At 37.2% G+C, this 19,855-nt stretch overlaps 1 protein-coding gene across 4 annotated transcripts in view; it reads right to left on the bottom strand.

The window, feature by feature from the left end:
- The window catches only part of LOC115336466 (pleckstrin homology domain interacting protein), a 121,258-nt gene that overhangs the window by 58,751 nt on the left and 42,652 nt on the right, over positions 1–19,855 (bottom strand). For all 4 annotated transcript variants that reach the window (XM_030003449.1, XM_030003460.1, XM_030003471.1 and 1 more), the window contains 6 exons: positions 19,599–19,669; positions 18,727–18,827; positions 18,569–18,609; positions 17,320–17,418; positions 15,101–15,254; positions 14,025–14,159 (listed from right to left, as the gene is read on the bottom strand). In XM_030003449.1, coding sequence (XP_029859309.1) covers positions 14,025–14,159; positions 15,101–15,254; positions 17,320–17,418; positions 18,569–18,609; positions 18,727–18,827; positions 19,599–19,669 — 601 coding nt within the window. The remainder of the gene's footprint in view (positions 1–14,024; positions 14,160–15,100; positions 15,255–17,319; positions 17,419–18,568; positions 18,610–18,726; positions 18,828–19,598; positions 19,670–19,855) is intronic.

Below are 19,855 nucleotides of genomic sequence, written 5' to 3'. Positions count from 1 at the left end.
TGCTTTTGGAAAAGACAGCAGTAAGACCTTTTGGTACAACCCCTCAAGTCTGATGTACAATTACTTGGAAAAAGATCTTTAATATCGTAAGAACAAAAATTACTGTTGGGGATAAACTTCCAAGATGTCATTACTATTACAAATTTAAGAGCAGAGCCTGCCAGAGTGTGCTACCCAGTAGAATTTTTTTCAAACAAAAATATTTGGAGATTAATAAAAGACACTTTACAATGGAATTTCTTCAACAATAAAGCTAACACAGAGGAGCTGGTCAGTTGCAAAAGGGGAAGCTGTAGTAAATCAGTGAAGCAGTAACTTCAGCAAGCTAGGTAAAGGATTTCAGCAAGAAGGAAGCTGCTTTCCCCACTCCATCCCTTTTAAATCAAAGATGCAAGAAGTATGTGAAGACTGTATCCCAAGGAAGATAAACTGTTTGTTCTGCCTGGAACCTTCCCCTGCTGAACAAAGGCATCAACAGTGAAGGGAAGAGACCGCTCATGAGAACAGAAAAAGCACTGGTCAATTAAGAGCTGTCCCAACGAAGGGCTGCCAAGAGTGAACATGTTAAGACACTGCTGATAGCAAAGCAAGTAGCAAGGACTCTTCAGCCACAAAGAAGAACCAGTGATGCTATACAATGAGGACTAAATTAGGATTACTTTTAGTCTCAACCCCAAGAATTAAGCTATTTGCCCATATTTTCACTAGCAAGGAATGAGATGGAGATTGGTACATCACAAAGGAAGGAACGTTGATGAAATAAGAGAATGAAAAAGGGAAGTTACTCTTTTCCTCTCAGTTTTGAAGAGAGTTTATTGTTCTTCCCCAAACCAGGGAGAATAGAGGTGTGAAACTAGTACACAAAATAACATGCCTTAGATTCATAAAACTAATTTGTTGTATGAACACAAGAGTAGTACCACCTACCGAGAGAGAGAGCTCAATAATAAGCCTTTCTGACCTGGTATCAATAGGTAGTATGAAAGACTTAAAACCTAGTTTTTAAGAAAAGTAAAGGACATGGGAGGAAAAAAAAAAAAGAAGAAAAAAAAATCAAGTAAAATGAAAATTAATCAAGAGTAGAGAGTACCAGACAGACTTAGCAGACTTTCTCCAGTAAAATAACTGATTTTCTTATACCAAGAAAATATAATTCATTCAACATCGCTAGATTTCACAGCCATGATATGGCACTGAAAACTTGGTTCAAATGGAACAGATTGTGATTAATAGGAGAAATGCAGAGTAGGTAAACTTGCTAAGGAAAGGATAACGGTTATTAGTTTCGGAAAGACATACAGAGCTAAAAGGATGTTATCAGTGAAGTTCCTCAAGCCAGGCCTTTCTGTTAGTGACTACAGAAAAAATTAGAGCCTGTTGATGAAATGAACATTAGGAAATCATCCACTGAGAACACATTTGAGACACAGCAGAAACGGTATCGACTGAAGCAATTAAAAGCTAACAAGACAAAACGCAATAGTCCATGAAACCTAGTAAGGTTATTAGAAATAACTTACTAACACATTTACTGCCAGAAAAAATAATGGAACTCACTCTACACACAATGACACTATGCATTTCTATCAAGCCTTCCAACACAAGTCATCAGCACTGTTTAAAAAGTCAGTGAACTAAGCCTCTACTAGCCTGAGGTAGATAACGTTCTCTCCCGTCCTTCACATTAAGGGATTGAGGCAATTAGTTGGAAACACAGGGAGAAAGATCACTATGTATTCATTGCAATGCATCACATATAATGTAACAATAAAAAGAACACTATAATCCTAAAATATACCAGAAGTATATCCAGAAGAGAAAGAGAAAGCACATACATGCTAGACAAACAGACAACGGTAAGAACAAACTCTTCCAAAGCAATACACATAATTTTTGCATCCCACGTTCAAGGTAAGTAAATTTTAAGTGGAACAGCTACAAAGAAATGCCTCCACTCACCATGATAACAGACAACCTAAGACCTCAGCTTCTTCACATGGACACTAAGGAAAGAGGACTATTTTGTGTGCCTATACAAAAAGACCTTTAGCAGGAAGAGAACTACTCTACTTAAATGCATAGGAACAAATGAAAATTAGCTACAAGCAATGTTCAAACTTGAAAACTGAAATTTAGATTCTAATGATCACAACAAAGGTATGCTAGAACAACTTTCTAAAACTAACAAAAAAGCAAACTTAAGTAGTTGTTACAAAACATATAACCTCTTTCATAAGTGATGAAACTACATCACAGCTGCTTGAGTCAAATCAGTCTCCAAGTATTTTGAAGTTCCTTTGCACGTTTATGTTCTCCTTTGCTTTAAGGAACAATTTCTGATCACAGCATGCTTCCATGTCAAGCCAAAAAGTATCTACAGACTTTCTGCAAAGTTAGAATAGGTTGCTGCAGATTTGGAGGAGTGGAAAGAACACTTAATTTTTAAGCCAGCTTAAAGAAAAAAAAAAAAAAGAAAAAAAAATCAAAATCAACAGGGTTTCTACACTGCTTCCAAAACAGCAACAAAGAATCAAATGGTACCAAGAGGACAAGAAGTAATTAAATTAAAACATTTACTAAAAATGTTTCTATCTTCCTACCACACAAGTTAGTTAACCACTCAGGAATGCCGTGTTTGTCCTGAAAGATAAACATATCAATGAAAAGATCTGACAGATCACCCACCCTATGGATGCCTGAAGCTATATAAAGGCTATATAAAGAGTATTTACAGCTTCTTTTTTTCTGTTGTTAAAGAAAGTTTTTCTTAATAAACATCCTGCAAACTCCATACTGGCTTCTACTTGGACTACTAGAGCTGGCTGTGCTCTTCAGGATCTGCTCTTACATACTATTCAAAGGGGGAACCTCTCAAAAATTTCAAAAGCGTCTCAGTAGGACTACACTGACTGATTCAAAAATAACACATCTATAATCTTACTCTAAGTCATTCTGTATTTCAGATGACTACAAAATCTGATCTAAAAATACAATACCATATAATCCTAGCAAAACTGGAAGTCTCTTCAGACTTTATGAACACCACAACATAAGAAGTAACAGTTTTTAAATCTCTAGTTAACACTGGAGATTACAATACATTGTCCATAGGAGCAAGCGGTATATCTTTTGGACATCAGTCCAAAAAATCACCTCACGTGGCAGGAAATCCATGCACAGAGCATTCTGCTGAACTGCCTAGATGGAATCTGATCTTCCGTGTTGTTCTTCCAATAGGGACTCCAATTTTTTTTGGTATGTCATTAAGGCTAAAACTAATCAAGTAATTGCCAACAAAGATCTAGGTAGGCCATGCAGGTTTACTGATTAACAAAAAGGAAACAATGCTGTAAGCAATGTAATAATGCTGTTAGGGCTTCAGCATTTATCAGGTTGCATTGAAAACAGAAGCAGCATTAGAAAGTAAGGAACCACATCACACATATCAGTAAAGATCAGACCTCAAAAGACAGGGCAGGAAAAACATTAAGATACACAGACATAAGGAGGCATAGCATAGGAATTGCCTGTAATGAAGTGTCCACACAAAAATAAAGGACAGAGTCAACAACCAGCTCTCTGAAGGAGCAGGAGCACACAGAAAAATCTGATTGCAACTTAGTAGCCTCTGCTTGATTGACACTTTGCAGGAAGAAACCCTTTTGACCTAAATCAGTTGATGCCATAATACTGACAGTAAATTCTAAGCAAAACAAGGATCAAACTCTACTAAAACGTTCAAACAGTCATAAACAGGGGATGTGTGTGTCCAAATTCACAAAAACTAGACATCATTGCCATTATGAAATACATTACTACTAACACCTCCATGGGGGTTCCCAATTTTTCTCACTGATTTATATAAAAACGTAAGACATGTGGGAAGAGGGCAGAGAGACTGGGGGTGGGGGGGACAACCACCAACACATCACTGCATCCAGATGGTCTGATTCTTCAACCGTAGTGCAGGCTCTTCATTAACTTCAAGTAGGGTCAAAATTATACCCTCTACACTTTCCGTTGTAGAAATCAGGAAAATTCTTATGGGCTGCCTGAACTTGACCTTTTATGGTCAAGTTCTTCATATGACAATTTCAGTCACTGCTTATGCTAATGGCTTCAAATAAATCTACAATATATCCAAAGCTCACAAAGCTAAGGAAGTGCTTCTATTAAAATTTTTCAAATGATACATTAAGTGTCAGAAAGTTGGGGAAAATGTATAAGCTTGAAAAAGGACCATGCAATGCAACTGCCATAAATCCTATAAAAGTCATTAAGGACCCACTTGAAAAGAAATGCACGGAACCAGTAATAGTACCAGACAACTTTAGACAACCAGCTAGCTACAGACTTGGGGACAAAAAAACTCAACACATCAGCTTCAGCGATCTTATCTTGTCATTATTTCTTAATGCCTATATGGCTGAACTTTCAACCTTAACATCAACATGCAAGTTATTTTTTTTTAAAATATAAAACACTTATCTGCATTTACACAGATTAACTACTATCTGGCTATGAAAAGGCGTATATTCACCATGGTAACTTCACATAGTGAATGCAAAGCAAAACTAGTATGAATGTATCCACTTACTTCACGCTTTCTCACTGGATGTGCGACAGTACACATTTTCAATTTCAAAAACAAGCTTAATGATTTAAATACAACTACTGCTTTGCTGTGTATCACTACATTTCCTGATTTCGTGTCAGCATTTCTAAGAAGCATAACCTATTTCATTAAGACACCATTTGAAACAGCAGCAGCACTTTAGAGCTATACAACTATAATCATCACATAACCAGAAGAGGGTGGCCTTAACACAGTAGGTTAGTTATCTGCTTGCCGATTCTACTACTCCATTTGTTTTCAAAGGCAATCAAATTAAATAAAGGAATGTCAGAGATCACCTTCAAAACAAGCTTATCAAATCCATTTTTTGTTTCCCCAGCCAAAGGCTTCTCAAGAAAGAAGCAACCTGAAAAAGAAAACTAAAGACCAAAAAGAGTCAAATTCTTTTTCTTTACTATAGCACAGTTGTAAGAGCTTGGGTCTAAACTTGAAGACTGGTCAGGAAATCAAGGGGCCTAAAATTAAGTTTGTGAGCATTCACAAACAAGTTCTATTCTTTTGATCATACGAAAGCATTACATACTTCACTGCATAAAGTTAGAACGTCGTCTCATGAAAGCTACTGCAGCAGAGTAGTAAGTAAATAAGGTTTTAATGAGCAGTCCTGCATCATCACAAGATCCTTGCAACACACCTTTTCTTCTACCTAACTTTTCTAGTGGTAACTGTTAATAATATGGTCATGTCTTAATCCTTTAAGTGTGAAAAGCAGATGCTGGAGTCTTGTCTTCTCAATATAGAGACAGAGATCTTCCAGTGAAGTAAAACTTTTGCTCTTCACAACTATTACTTAAGGAATACCCAGACATAACCACTACAACTTTTTGTCTATCAAGATTTATTTACATGATTGCCTTGCTTCATGCACCTGACATAGATGTATAGAGATTAAAAAGGAAATTTAAATTTAATTGATAATTAATTTTAAAGTAACAACAATATATAGTCCCTTCTCTAAAAATTAAAATAACACTGAGAAAGGCATTATACATGTTTGCTTGAAAACTACATAAACAAGCTGTGGTATTTTTTTCCTTTTCAGATATCTTCTCTTTAATTTGTGGTAAAAAAACAAAAACAAAACCAAAAACATGAAGTTGGTCATGCTAAGCAGGTGACCGGTCTTAAGTCTTGCTAAGAAATCCTGATCCGCTTTCTCAAGTACAGCTCTGCAATTTATATTTCAGATAACAAGCACTGTCCCATCAAATTTGAAACTTCATTAGAGAAGCCAACCCAAGCTTCCGGTCAACTTGGTAAAATGAGAAATTCAATGCTGTGCAAAAGAAGTCATAACCCAAACGATTCTATAGATAAAAAGTTCACAGTCTCATTAATGGTTTTACCCTGCTGCGAAGCTACAAGCTTTTTTGGGTTTGGGGTTTGTGGTTTTTTTTTTTTAATTTCTTTCTTTCAAAGATTATTAACTTCTGCAGTACTTCCCTAACTCCAATCAAGAACATAAGCAAAAAGATCAGCCTACAAGTTTGTTAGCTCCACTGATACAGTAACTTATACCTTGGTACAGTATGTTCAACAACAGTTTATATTTAAGTACTTTGACAAGTTTTTCAGTACCAAGAACTTCAGAGTTGCTGTTCCCCATTAATGTACCTGTTAAAGGGAAAGATTACATTTAAGTTCTGATGTGGCAATATGATACAAAGTCAAAATCACTTTATCTTGCTGAAAGGAACAATAACCATTTACATAAAGTTCCAGTAAGATGTCCTTTAATCTCTAAACTCCAAAAAAGAAAAGTTTTGTCCCCATTTTTCTTTTAGCTTTCACAAATTTTCTTTAGAAGAAAAAAAGAACAAAAAAGGAAATATAACTTTGTTTATGCAGTTAAATCCGGACTTTATCCTAGAATCTCAAGTAATTTGCTTCTGGGCTGACAATTTTAAATGAAGTTGGACAAAATCAGACAGTACGAAATTGATATTAAAATTGCAACTGCAAGAACTTTAGCTTGTTAGAAAATTGACACTTTTCAATTCAGCTGCTTACAGTGTACCTGTTTTAATGTATGTTTTTTAATACAGATGGAAGAAACCATGCTCGTCACTCATCTTTGAACAAACTATTTTAACATTTTGTGAAATAAACACAAAAGTGTTTAAGTCCTTACTTTGTTTAAAAAGTGTTCATATTTAAGGTTTAAGCTTCATCATCTGTTGCTAATTAATAAGCATATTGGAAAGAACACATGCAAGTCACAAGCTTCCTAGTTCTGGATACAATGCCTATTTACATAAAATATAAGTAATGTATTCTACATGTATGCTGGTTTTGGTTGGGATAGAGTTAATTTTCTCCATAGTAGCTAGCATGGGGCTGCGTTTTGGATTTGTGCTGAAAACAGTGTTGCTAACCCAGGGCTGTTTTGGTTCCTGCTGAGCAGTGCTTACCCAGAGCCAAGGGCTGTTCTGCTCCTCACCCCACCCCACCAGCGAGGAGGCTGGGGGGGCACAAGGAGCTGGAGGGGACACAGCCGGGACAGCTGACCCCGACTGACCCAAGGGGTATTCCAGACCGTAGGACGTCATGCTCAGCACACAAAGCTGGGGGAGAAGAAGGAAGGGGGGACGTTGGGAGTGATGGCGTTTGTCCTCCCAAGTCACCGTTAGGCGTGATGGAGCCCTGCTGTCCTGGAGATGGCTGAACACCTGCCTGCCCGTGGGGAGTGGGGAATGGATGCCTTGGTTTGCTTTGCTTGCGTGCACGGCTTTTCCTTTACCTATTAAACTGTCTTTATCTCAGCCCACGAGTTTTCTCAGTTTCACCTTTCCGATTCTCTCCCCCATCCCACTGTGAGGGAGGTGAGTGAACAGCTGCCTGGGGCTGAGTTGCCAGCTGGGGTTAAACCATGACACATGAAAGTGTGGGACTATTCATCATGAGCTTCCAACAGAAAAGGGCCTAGAATGAAAGCAAACAGCTAGGATTCTGGTACAGAGATCTAGATGAAAATATGCCCCAGTTAAAAAAAAAAAAAAAAAAAAAAAAAAAAAAAACCACCATTTTTTTTCTAGAACACCTGAAAACCTGTAAGAAGCCTCATCGTACCTTACAGCAACTACAGCTATCAAAGACATTGTTGTCTTTCTAGGTCTCGGTGAAAAAGCATGTATTATCCCCACGATCAGTGTTTTTCAAAAACAGCCAAGAAATCCAACTGCACCCTCTATCTTCTCCAACACTGATGCAACAGGCAGGTCAGCCTCCCCCTCAGGTTTTGCAATTTTAATGTTGGGTTTTTTTCTTTTTTCTGATGGTTTCCATAAAAGCAGGACAAGGCATAAGAACAACAAACACGAATTCAAGAAGTAACAGTTACACTGCTGTAAAAAATGATCCACTATTCTTGAAGTACCAGTCCGGTTCCCAGGGCAAGCAACATTTACTCAGTGACACAGAGGAGAATAATGGTGTTTCTGGGAGAGATTAAAGCTTCTCTTTCAGAAACGTAACAGAGTTAGCTGTCATTTCAAATGAAGCTGAAGGTGGGAGAGGGGGAGAACAGGTTTGGTGAGGCTTTTTTTTTTTTCCTTCCTCCTCCTCTCCTCAAAAAGAATCAGAAGGTTGCTTCAAATCCCTAGTTTACAGAGCTCAAGTTGTAATGCATTTCTGAAATATACTCATGGTATTTCTATATGCTCTGATTAAATGTGCTTTAGCATTTAGAAAAAGACTCATCAAATTCGCAACAGCTGAAGATATATATTGTGACCTTTGAGTGTCAAAGGCTAAGGTGGCTTAGCCTTTCAGCAAGTCCGATAAAGTCACAAAGGTATGAGAATTTTGAAGAATTTGGATCTGTGAATTTAATACAAGATCGTTAAAACATTCTTTTTGTATCAGTATTTCAAAGCATTCTTCAGAATACGATGAAAGGACTAAGGCCACCTTTGCATTGAGCTCAAAGTGGGTTCCAGAACTACCACTCACCCAGAGCCTGTTACAAAGAACACTGTAATACATGACAGTGCTCGGAAAGACTGTCTTAGCATTAAGGTAACGTAACAAGAATCAGTCCAAATAAACTCTTCACAACCACTAGGAGGAACATATTAAGATTACAAGTAAGCAAAAGTCTGACTTTAACAGGCATCCAGGCACACAGGAGGCCCCTGAGGCACACGAATCATGTCAGACATAAGAAAGCCCACTACAGGCTACAGCAAAGCCTGACTTCTCAAAGATGCAACTCACAATGAGAGTCAGTCCAGTAAGACAGAAGAGCAACACCTAGTAGTGAAAGATCTTTTGTTGTTGGTTTTGTTTGGGGGTTTTTTTTGAAATCTGTTGACCAGAAGAACCATTTTTTATTTAAAGGCATCAGTATTCCTACTTGATTAATTTCTACGTTACACAAGGATTTCTTAAACACCGTAAAGCTAGTCTTTATCAAAGAATACACAAGCTTCCCGCTGCAGTAACTGCAATGCCTACTTACAAAAACTGCTGCGTCAGGTATCAGATTCAGGCAAAGCAATTACATTCAAAGATACGGCACAAAAATCCGACATTCTACAGTGACAAAGACTGTAAAAATGCCTGCTCTCCCCTTGTCTTTCATTCTTGCTACTGTAGCACAGTTTTCATATTTTCAACGGCATACTTTTAAGTAACTGCAGTCACCATATGTTCCTGCAACTGTTCATAAAGCTATGCTGTAAACTGAATATTTAAAAAAAAAAAAAAAAAAAAAAAAAGGAGAGAGAGAAAAAAAGAACAGAGCTACAGGCCTGTACATATCCTGCAATCTTTTAGGTAATTTTTTTTTAATATTCTTCTACAGGGCAGCCCACTCATGGGACAAGAACTATCAGCTTTACCACAAGAGAAACCCATACTCGTAAGGCTCCAGACAGAATGCCTTTTGCAAGCAATCTGAATCAGTAGAGCTCAGCCTTAAGAGGTACTGCTTAAAGGAAAGCACACTTAAAGGAAACCACCTAAGTCCAAAAAATAAAAATCAAGGCCAGCACTGTAACACCACAAACCTATCTGGGATCAGACTCGAGGAACACCAGTACTTAATGTCCAAAATTGCACCACCAACAAAAACCCAATCACCAAACCAAACAAAAACCTGTGCATCTACCTAACATTATTACTAGGCACCTCCTTTTTGATCTGGAAGATTCTTAAGTCCCTGTATTTTCTTTTCCCCTCGTACATTCTCAGAATTGAGAAACTTCTGCTTAGAGCCTACAGGAACAACAAGCGTAAGGCTAAGCTGCAGCACATAGCATCCAAGTGCCAACCCTGGCATTCCTAACAAACCAATAGTGTCAGGTCTATTAAGAAGTAACTTAGTGAGAACACCTGAAAGAAAACAGATCCTATGACAACAACTGAGTGGTGTACAGCTTTTATTTATGACTGAACACAACACTAATTCTGCAAGTTCAAGAGCTTGCCTGAAGCTTGATGCCAAAGGCCATCTCTAACACTTCCGAATTTACCTAGAACATGATTTCCATACCCAAGTAAACAAGCATAGCAGAAGTGCCTAAACACACAGGCTACAGATTCACATCTCTCCTCAGTGGCACAACTTCAAGAGAAAGTTGGGAAGAAGTCCTGTCTAGACATTTATAGCTGAGATGCCCTCCTGGGTAAGTGGCAGATGTTGAATTGAACACCTTGCCACTGAGGAGAGAACAGAATCTAGGTCTTTCATTTCCCAGCTCAACAGCTTAACATTAGTTAAGGCAATCCCAAAAGATGAGTGCCATCTGCTCCTGTGCCCTCCTTTTAGGAGAGCAGGGATCTCCCTCAGTTATTGGAAAAGTGCCTTACCACACAAGGGACCCAGATGCCTCATTGCAGCTTTTGAGTAAGAAACTGCATTTCAAATATATCTCTATGTACATTATCACGCAGTGGCTTTCACTGGACAGCCCACCATTCAGTGTATTTTTTTTCCTGGATCATCCACTAAAACACCTAAATCTCATATACTGCTCAGCAAACTGAGGATTTGGTAGGATACTGCAGTCCACTCTGCAGACTAAGGACCTTGGTCACCAACAACTTAGGTGCCACAACAGTCAAGTCCTTCACTGAACCTAGGCCCTGGGTAATGAGCCACAATTTAAACACTTCCAAGGCTTCGTGCTGTCCTTCTGTAGCAAAAAGACTATTTTTGTGAAATACATAAGCTCTGAAACAATTGGCTGCAGCAACCATGTATGGTTTATTACCCTGTTTCTTCAGAATTCTGCTAAATGCTTATTGTACCTGGGAAATACAGCATGTGAAACTGCCCTAATATTGTAACACCAAAGCCACGACCTCATTGATTCCTTGGAAAAATGAATGACAAAAATGCACTGAGAATGTGTTTTTCATTAGCAGCTGTATTAAGTCAGGACTGGCAGGGATACTACACAGGCCACAAAACAAGTACCTGTATTTGCACACGCAATTTAAAACCATCCCAGGACTTACTTGCTGAATCTCAAAATTGCCTAAAAAGCTTTAACCCTCTCACACTCTTGATATTTCTATGGCAAATTTCACTCTCTGGGGTAGTGAATTCATCCCCTGAGTCTAGCTGACTCAAGTTACTGAATTAAGTGAGTTCTGAATGCCCATGAACTCTGACAGTGAGTTACGTGATACTTACAGAACTAGATCAAATGAAGACTACAGGTGAAGTGTGGAATGTATAAAATATATACATACTTACTGAGAGTAAACCCATGTGTGTAGACAGTCATTTACGGGACTGAGTTTACTATTAATTATAAAGATCAAAATCTGGCAAACAGACCAAAGATGCTTCAAATTAACTATGACTGTGCCAATTGATTTAATAGCAAATCTTAATTTTAAAAACCTGGGAGAGAATATTCTATAGGACCACCAGAGCCTCCTAGTGCCACCTATCTGTAACCAGCAAGGCACAAATAAACTTTGAGTGCCCCATTTAAGTTAAATACAAAACAAAAAGTGTATTTGGTTACTATGGCTTTGCAATTTCACATTCGCTAACTGGATAAAATGAGTTAAGCTTCAAACTGATTGACACCTCTTGCATCCCTCGAATTTTGATTTTTTTTGATGCTGACAATGAAGAAATTGAGGGGTGGGTAAGTGGAGCAGGGAGGGAAACAACTTAAAAATACCCGACTCTACTTTAGGGATTTGCCACAAGGCTTTAGATGTACCAATCAATCCATCTTAGGATGGGAATACCTGACTGGACTATTATTAAGCTAAGTCATCTAAGATTTTGCTAATTCAACCAACACCCCCAGGGTCTGCAATTTTTTTTAAGAGGCTTTTGTTACAACAAAGTCATCCAGTGCTAGTTCTGGTACCACAGACACTGTTTTATCAGGCAATGATAATAAGAGGTTCTTGAATGGCAAAGCAGATACCTCATGTCATTCAACTCTCAGGTTTGGTTCCTCCAGGTGATGTTCCCTGTCTGATCCAAAAGAACCCAATCTGTAAAAATTTCCCATACCCTGAATACAAATACAAACACTGTTTTTCATAAGTATGAGATGACATATTGACCAAGTCAATGAAGGTAACAGTGGTTATCAGAGTAATTTAATAGTGGCTAATGTAATGATTTTCCCAGCTGATATGCCAGTTAGTTAATTGGGAGAAGACTTGTAGCTCTGCATGTATTCATGCCCTCCCTTAGTAAACCAGAACACTTAACATTTGCAGCTCTGCAGAGGTGACTATGCAATCAAGTCTCATGGTCTAGAAGCATCTTCCCCCACCCACCCACCCATATAAGAAAACCCCTAATTTCAACCCATGCCTTCTGAAGCATCAGACACGGAAGACTGGTTGGTGAAATACTCAGAGACTGTAGAGAGATGCCTCTCTTGCATACCTGGCTCATATGACTTATTCGTTGGTTTGAGACAAACTGATTGCCAGATTTACAATTCCCCTCACCTCACACAGCAGGCAGACTTTCACATTCATTTCTAGCATGAAACACAGATTACTAGCTGCCGAGATCTGATTGTCTACACATTTCTCTGACTCCAGAGATCTTAAAATGTATGTGATTTTTACCCTTTTTAGGTGTTTGTGTTGCACTGCACCCTTGAAATAAATATCTCAGTCTTTCAGGGGGTTGCCTAACATCACAGGCATCTGTAATTTAGATTCTGATAGCTCTTAAGTAGAGTTGTCTTATGAAGAGCAGATGAGCTCAGCCTCTTCTGACCTTAAATTTCATGAAAGCTATCATACATCCATCATTAAGTAGTAGTGAAAAGGCAGCCTAGCCATGCAATGAGATCATACACCTCAACTGGTAACAGTGAATAGCACTGAGTAACAAAGATCTGTTCTCATAGCTCCAAGATGATTCTCTCTGATCCTTCGTAAGTTCAGTTACAGAAATCAATCCAGAGGGAACAATACTGAACCTAGGTCAGTGCTGAAGGAGTCTAGGCTGCTCTCTCTCCCATTAAGCTTGGCAGAATTTCCTCAGAGACTTTATGAACTGTACTGTACACTGCACATCTCAAAATCTTTCTTTAGGTTCAGAGTGACCTTCCTGGCTTGACTTCATTTTTAAATGCCCTTTTTCTTTTTTGTGAGTAGATCTATGGCAGGTCTCTTCTTCAGATGATCTTCTTTATGCTCCAAGACTGCCATTCCACTATGGCTGAAGGCTGGATGAAGCCCATTTGCCTACTCTCAGCATTTTCAATGATTCTTCATATTCTACAAAGACTCTGGTAATTTTCTCCGGGAGACAAAGTCTGAATTGCACAACACATCATTACCTTTTTGAGGAAAGATATGTACAAAGACCCAATTAATATCAAGAACCAGATGGAAATACCTACTGCATCCATCTTCCAGAAGAATTAGTTTAGTGCAGAACAGACCAAATTTGAAACCTGCATGTGGAGGAGCTCTACACAGAAAGGCTGACAGCATTCAGTCCAATGGGCCAAGGCAGCATACACCAACATTGTATGAGACCAGGTGACTCCTGAAGAGCTTTAGCCAGATTAAGAATGAGTAGTGCAAAAATAAACCAAGTTCCACCTTGGTTCCCCAGGCAGGGAACAGAGCACTAAAGGAGGGTCTCTGTCACCCTGTCTCTTATGCATGATCTCTGACAATGTAACTAACACTCCAACTTCATGTGGATGAAGCATATAGAAAGATGACACTATGAAATACAGCCAAAGAAACAACTTTTTACATTTTACAGATTTTATCTTTGCCCCACTAAACTGAATAGGAATTTCTCTTGACTTCACCGGATGCAGGATCTCGCCCTGTACGCAAATGCATGCTTCAAGATGGCCTACATAAGAATGTACTAAAAGCAAAAAGTTTAGAAAGGTTGCTTTGGCATATCTGCATAAAGCACAATAATTACCATGTTGAAGTAAGACCGGATTTTGACCCCTCTTGCCAAATCCCAAACTATGACATTTCCATCATGTCCAGCAGAGAAGAGAACTCTTGGATCAAATGGATGAGGTTCAAGTACAAACACTTCATCTTCATGTCCCTGAAATTAAAGATACAGCAAGATGAACAAGAGGGTTGTCTCACTCAGAAATTCAATACGGTAACACTAGCAAACCATATCATTAGCCTATGAAAGTGTCCAGCAAAGAACAACTACTTTGACCACAATATTTTTTTTTTTTTTTTTGGTAGCAGCGTATTATACTCTTCTCTTTCCAGTTGTAATTTTAGGTTCCCAAGAGGTATTTCAAGTATGTCACCTCACAACAAGTATGTCTCAATACTTTTGCCATGATTTTAAAAGATTAGAGTTCACAACGTTCAGTATTTTTGGTCTTAACACTCAGCAGATTTCAATTTGTTTAGGCAGACTAGCAGTTACAAATTTAATATAAACCCATAAAGAATCAAATATATAACTAGAAGTTAGAGAACAACATCTCCAAAATTAATACTAAATTTTAAAGCTTTGCGGGAAATATTTCCATCTCTAGCGGAGCATCTAGTTACCTAGAAATACCTATTTTCTCAGTTAAAAAAAAAGTATCACGCATTAGTAAAAATGTTGTTTGATTTATTCTAGCTAGAAGACTATTTTTTGTGCTCATGGAATGATTAGGTTGCAGAAGTGTCTCCATTTAAACAGGGCAAATTTATCCATTAACAGTATTTCAAAACATTTGTCACATTAAATAAAGGTAAAAAGAAATAACTGTTTCCTTCTCTCCTTCAAGATAGCACTTTTGGAAAAAAAGAAAGTCCAAAATTAGTTTCAGACATCCTGAACAACAATGGTTATTTGTGACTTTAAAGCTTTATCTTCTAATAAGCAGCTGACAGACATCTCTATTACACTTTAATTATCTGGAAACATTTGTTAAGGCAGTTTTCAGACAGAAAAAAAATGCAAAAGGAAGAATTTTGATGATTCATACATAAAATTTGCATTCAGGATTAGTAAATCAAGATGGAACACCTTACCATGAGAATATGAATGAGTTGGCCAGTGAAAGAATTCCAAACTTTCAGAGTCATGTTGTTTACTGCAGTTATAACAGAGTTGTCATGGCGGTCCCATGCCACCATGGTCACTTTCAGCTTTGTAATTTTATCTTCAACTCCTTGTAAACTTTGTCTAAAACAAAAGAGCAAAAAGTTTCAAAGCAATCCTAGTTTGCCGAAACATTTTTATGTCCATGACAAGTGAAAATACTTCTGTATTTTGCTTTATTATTAAGAATAGAAGCATTACTCCTTTAAGAAACTTGAGAAATGCAAGATGTTTTCCATTATGTAGCACATAAAACCACAAAGAATTGTAGATGTTTAAAGAATGACTATAGGGTCCTCTTAATATCTTGAATATGCTGATCTGTTTTACCAGAAAATGCCCTCTTTATACATGACCTAACCCAATTAAATTTGATAGCTACAGTATTTGTTGTGACATCTGAAGAGCAAGAATACAAACTAGTCAACCAGTGAACAGTAAGTTGTCCTGGAGAGTATTTCTAGTAAGTAGGTACAAATATGGAGAGAAGTATTCCGATACCTTTAAAAGAATTAAATTTTCAGGCTGTATTTAGTACTATACCACCACCCTTACATCACTCTACTATCGGTAATAATGGTGCTTAATCTTGCATGTATTTTATTTTTATCCCTAAGAAAACCAAACACTAGCCATCTGTAATATCTATAAGAATACTCCAAAATTACATTTTTGTCAGTGTGGTTTAAAGATGAATCATCATTGAATTCTCTAGCACATTAATTTCTGGGAAATCATAAACCAAATGAAACAATAGCATGTTACCACCACGTAGGCAGACAACATACAGAATCTTCCACATACTAAGCACTACAATACATTACACAATAGTATATACTGTACAACTTGATAATAGAAAATGTAGTTATAGCCAGATTCTTTTCTCGATTCAATGCAGAACCCAGGAGGTTTTATAAGCTGAATTCACTCTTTCCTTTCAGTGCAGCAATTTCATTTTGTTTGATAAAATTGTGCTTGTGCAGAAAAGATCAAATTTGGAACTGCACTTATCCCTCTAGTCAAAAGGACAGAACAGAATTCAGCTAAAGGTGCTTTACTGAAATGAGGAGTTCAGTTTCTCAAAGAAGATCAGCATTTGTGACCACAACGAAGAAGAATCCATTCCTATTTTTCCCAGCATCAGTTAAAACCAAGAATTTTTACAGGCTGCATTTTCAAGACAAAGTAACTCAGTCTCAAAGTACCAGACTTTCATACGCTCTTGTCTAACAGTTTTATATTCATGTTCTGTTGAATCTGCCCATAACTGACAAAATACTCTCCGATCCAAACATCTAACTAAATTATAGCTTATTTAGCCTTCTCTTCCATCTCTCTCTTGGTCTCTCAGACATCTTTCCACATGATTACTCCTGAAACCATTTTAATTTTTTTTTCTATTAAATATCAACCTTCAAACCACTCAGTATGATGAGTAAGGGGAAAAAGGTTTATCCCTTAAACCTATTATAAATCTTTCTAACGTATGTCAGTTGGAAAACATTTCCTCCATGCCAAAATAAAAAGTTGCAAGCCACAAATCCTACTAAGTTTTTCTCCATCTTCAAGCCTCTTTTGTTGCTTGTTCTAGCGTACAGAAGTTTCCCGCACCTACAAAGCCTCGTAAATTCTCAAGACTGTTTTAACAAATGAGAACCCGTTACACAGCAAGTGCTTTTCTTGCTCTGGCATGTGGTGTGAAAGAACCCAATACTGCTTTCCTGGACATGCAGATTCCACACTATCTTTAAGTATTACTAAAAAGCAAGCAGTCTCAAGAACAGATCTGACCTGGTTTTCTTGCTCCAGAAATAAGTACCTAAGTAAAAAGCCATATAAATTTGACCTTTAACAGGTTTTGAGTATCTTTTATTCTTTTAATGTAATCAAAATACCAGTGGAGCTATTATCAGGACAAGCTAGTTTCCACAGATGAATATGTAGTCAAATATTTGTTTTCACTGGACTTCAAGAGCTAAACAAGCATAATATGCATTTAAGCAATAATAATTTAAGAAGTGCCCGCACCTTTCTTCCCCTTTCTCTCTCTCTTTTTTTTTTTTTTTTTTTTTTCCTTAAAGTAAGTCAGCAAATTATATCAATGGCCTTCAAGTATCTATCTGATAGCAGAACATTTTATATTACTTACCCTGCTGGGCGAGTAGCCATATCTAACAAAATGCTTTTCCATTCCCTTCGCTTAAATTGCCAGATTCGTGCTGTTCCATCACGGCTTCCACTCACAAATCTAACAAAAGGGGAAAAAAGTTACTCAGAGATCAAAGGCAGATCTGTACAGAAAAGGCACTTGAAAATTGAAGTTCCAGAATTTAGAACTCAAAAAAGGAAGCTATAAGTAAGAAGTCCAAACAGTGTCAGAATGCTGTACAACTGGTTTGAAATGAAAAACACTCCCATACCAGTAATAATGGAAGGCCTGCAAAGAGTGGAACCTGCTTCCCTACCCTGAGCCCCTTCCAAACTAACTGTACTTTGACCTTTGGTGCACCTTGCTGAGTTATAACACTGCTCTGGCACAGGACACCATAACCCAATGAGCATTCTAAGAAACTGTCCCTATCACACCAGGTAAAGCTATGGAAAAAATTTAAGGGGTAAAAATGTCTAAGGGCCAAGAGAGCCCTGCAAGCAGAAGTGCAGACATGATTTAAAACAAACAAAACATACTCCCAGTAAGCTAGCACTGTGTGTTGAGTAAGTACTATGACACTGATCTGAAGAAGTGTTTCCCAGCTTGAGTTTCTCCCCCACCTTTTTCTTCCCCCTTTTTGGGGTGCAGAGGTAGAAGGAAGAGAAAAAGGTGGGTGGAGCACAATGAAGCTTGGTTTACAACTATTTATATCATAATAAAAGTGTACATTAGAACATCAACTAAATGAAGTATCAGAAACTTCGTAACAAAATGAACTGTTTTCTTTAGCATCCTTCACATTCAACCTCCAGAACTTAAAGTGAAACATTAAAAAACATTGGGCTAGCTAAACAAAATATTGTTAGATCTAGTTTGATAGTCTTCCTGTATCCAGCAGTCACTTAACTGAAAAAAGGTTTAAATATATCTAAAGATGCATGTATTTTATATGTGAATATATATACACATATATTTCTTAAGAAGAAATCTCAAGTATTTTTATACTCCTTAATTTTGGCAAATTTAAAATACTTTAATCATTCCTTACAATGAAAACAGCTGTAAAACTGAAAAAGGAGTATTATGAAAACAGAACAGTGAAAATCCAATAATTATAGATGATTTTATTGGATGAACCTCAAAACAGAAAGCAATTTTTTTTTCCATAACTACTTCCAGAAACTGCTATTTACAAATGTCCACAATGTCCAAAAACTAGCTCTGAATAAATAAATCGTGTGCTTACCTGCTACTACTATTAGAAAACTGAATGCTGTCAACTTTGTCCTATATAAAAAAAAGTAGAAAAAGAAAAAAAAAAATCAAATGTGATTCCAAATTATCTCAATTTATCCAAATTATTATTTTAATCAAATACATATGTAATTTTTAAAAAGTATTTACAGTATGAAACTCCAACTCTGATATCTTCTCTGGCTGACCTGATCCAAAGAAATAAACCCTAATGATGTGATCTGTACTCCCAGTGGCCAAAAACATCCCACCTGAGAAAAACAAACAGATAAGTCTTAAGAAAAAAAGGCAGTCTAATGTTATTACAGTATTTTCAAATGGCTGTAACATCAAATACTTAAAATTATTCCCTCAAACTTATAACTGTATCTCATTTCAGCTATTCCTGTAACTAACCTTTAAGTAAAAACAAGATTTAGAAACTCAAAGGTTTAACTGGAATTGAATTATTTCACATTTGCTGTCAGATAAATATGCATCTGCAGCTATATCTGAAAGATTAGCTAACTACAGTAATTTGTTTGTGACTAAGCCCTTAGAAGCCTCTATCTTAACAAAAACTGAATGGAACTAAAGCTCCAGTACCCCTTCTGAAAATAAGTTTCTGTCATTTTGATATTTTATCCAATTATTTATGTTGCATTCTTCAATTGCCAACTCTGGAATCAATGAAATTCAGACCATGAGAACCTGGTAATCAACACCCTCTTGTCCCAACCCCTATAAATTCCATCTCAGATAAAGCCAACTCTCAGAATCACGCTGCAGTCACAAGCGACTTACTGTGAACATTTTATATTTAACTGTTTTCAAGAATTTCCGTATCACCAAGAGTTAATTCATAGATTCTGATTTTCTATTTCAAATACCTGGGGGTTTTTAATAGCTACTTTAACCCAATTCCATCTTATTAACAAGAAATATGCTACAGTAACTGTATTGTACTTCATTTTACTCTCCAAATGACTTCTTATATTGATACAAGGGAGAAAAAGGAAGAAAAAAAAATAAAAGTCTTTTACCAGCACTAAAAGAAGAACAGATCATTTGGACTCCGGGCCGAGGGCGTTCTGTAAACTTTGTTGGCCTTGGACTACAAATAGAGAAACAGTTAAACAATTTCCTAATAGGGCTTCAAAAAATAAGTCAGTATCTTAGAAATAAAGCACAGAAGGACAAAATTAAATATGAAGGAACAGATGGCTGCCCATCTATAAACAATTTTGTGTGACTATGCTTCATGATCTGATCTTTAGAAAACTAGGATATCCAGATGGAC

Source organism: Aquila chrysaetos, chromosome 2 (genome assembly GCF_900496995.4).
Source record: "Aquila chrysaetos chrysaetos chromosome 2, bAquChr1.4, whole genome shotgun sequence".
NCBI classification, from domain to species: Eukaryota; Metazoa; Chordata; class Aves; order Accipitriformes; family Accipitridae; genus Aquila; species Aquila chrysaetos.
Note: the sequence above shows the minus strand (reverse complement) of the source record. Positions and strands in the feature narration are given on the sequence as shown.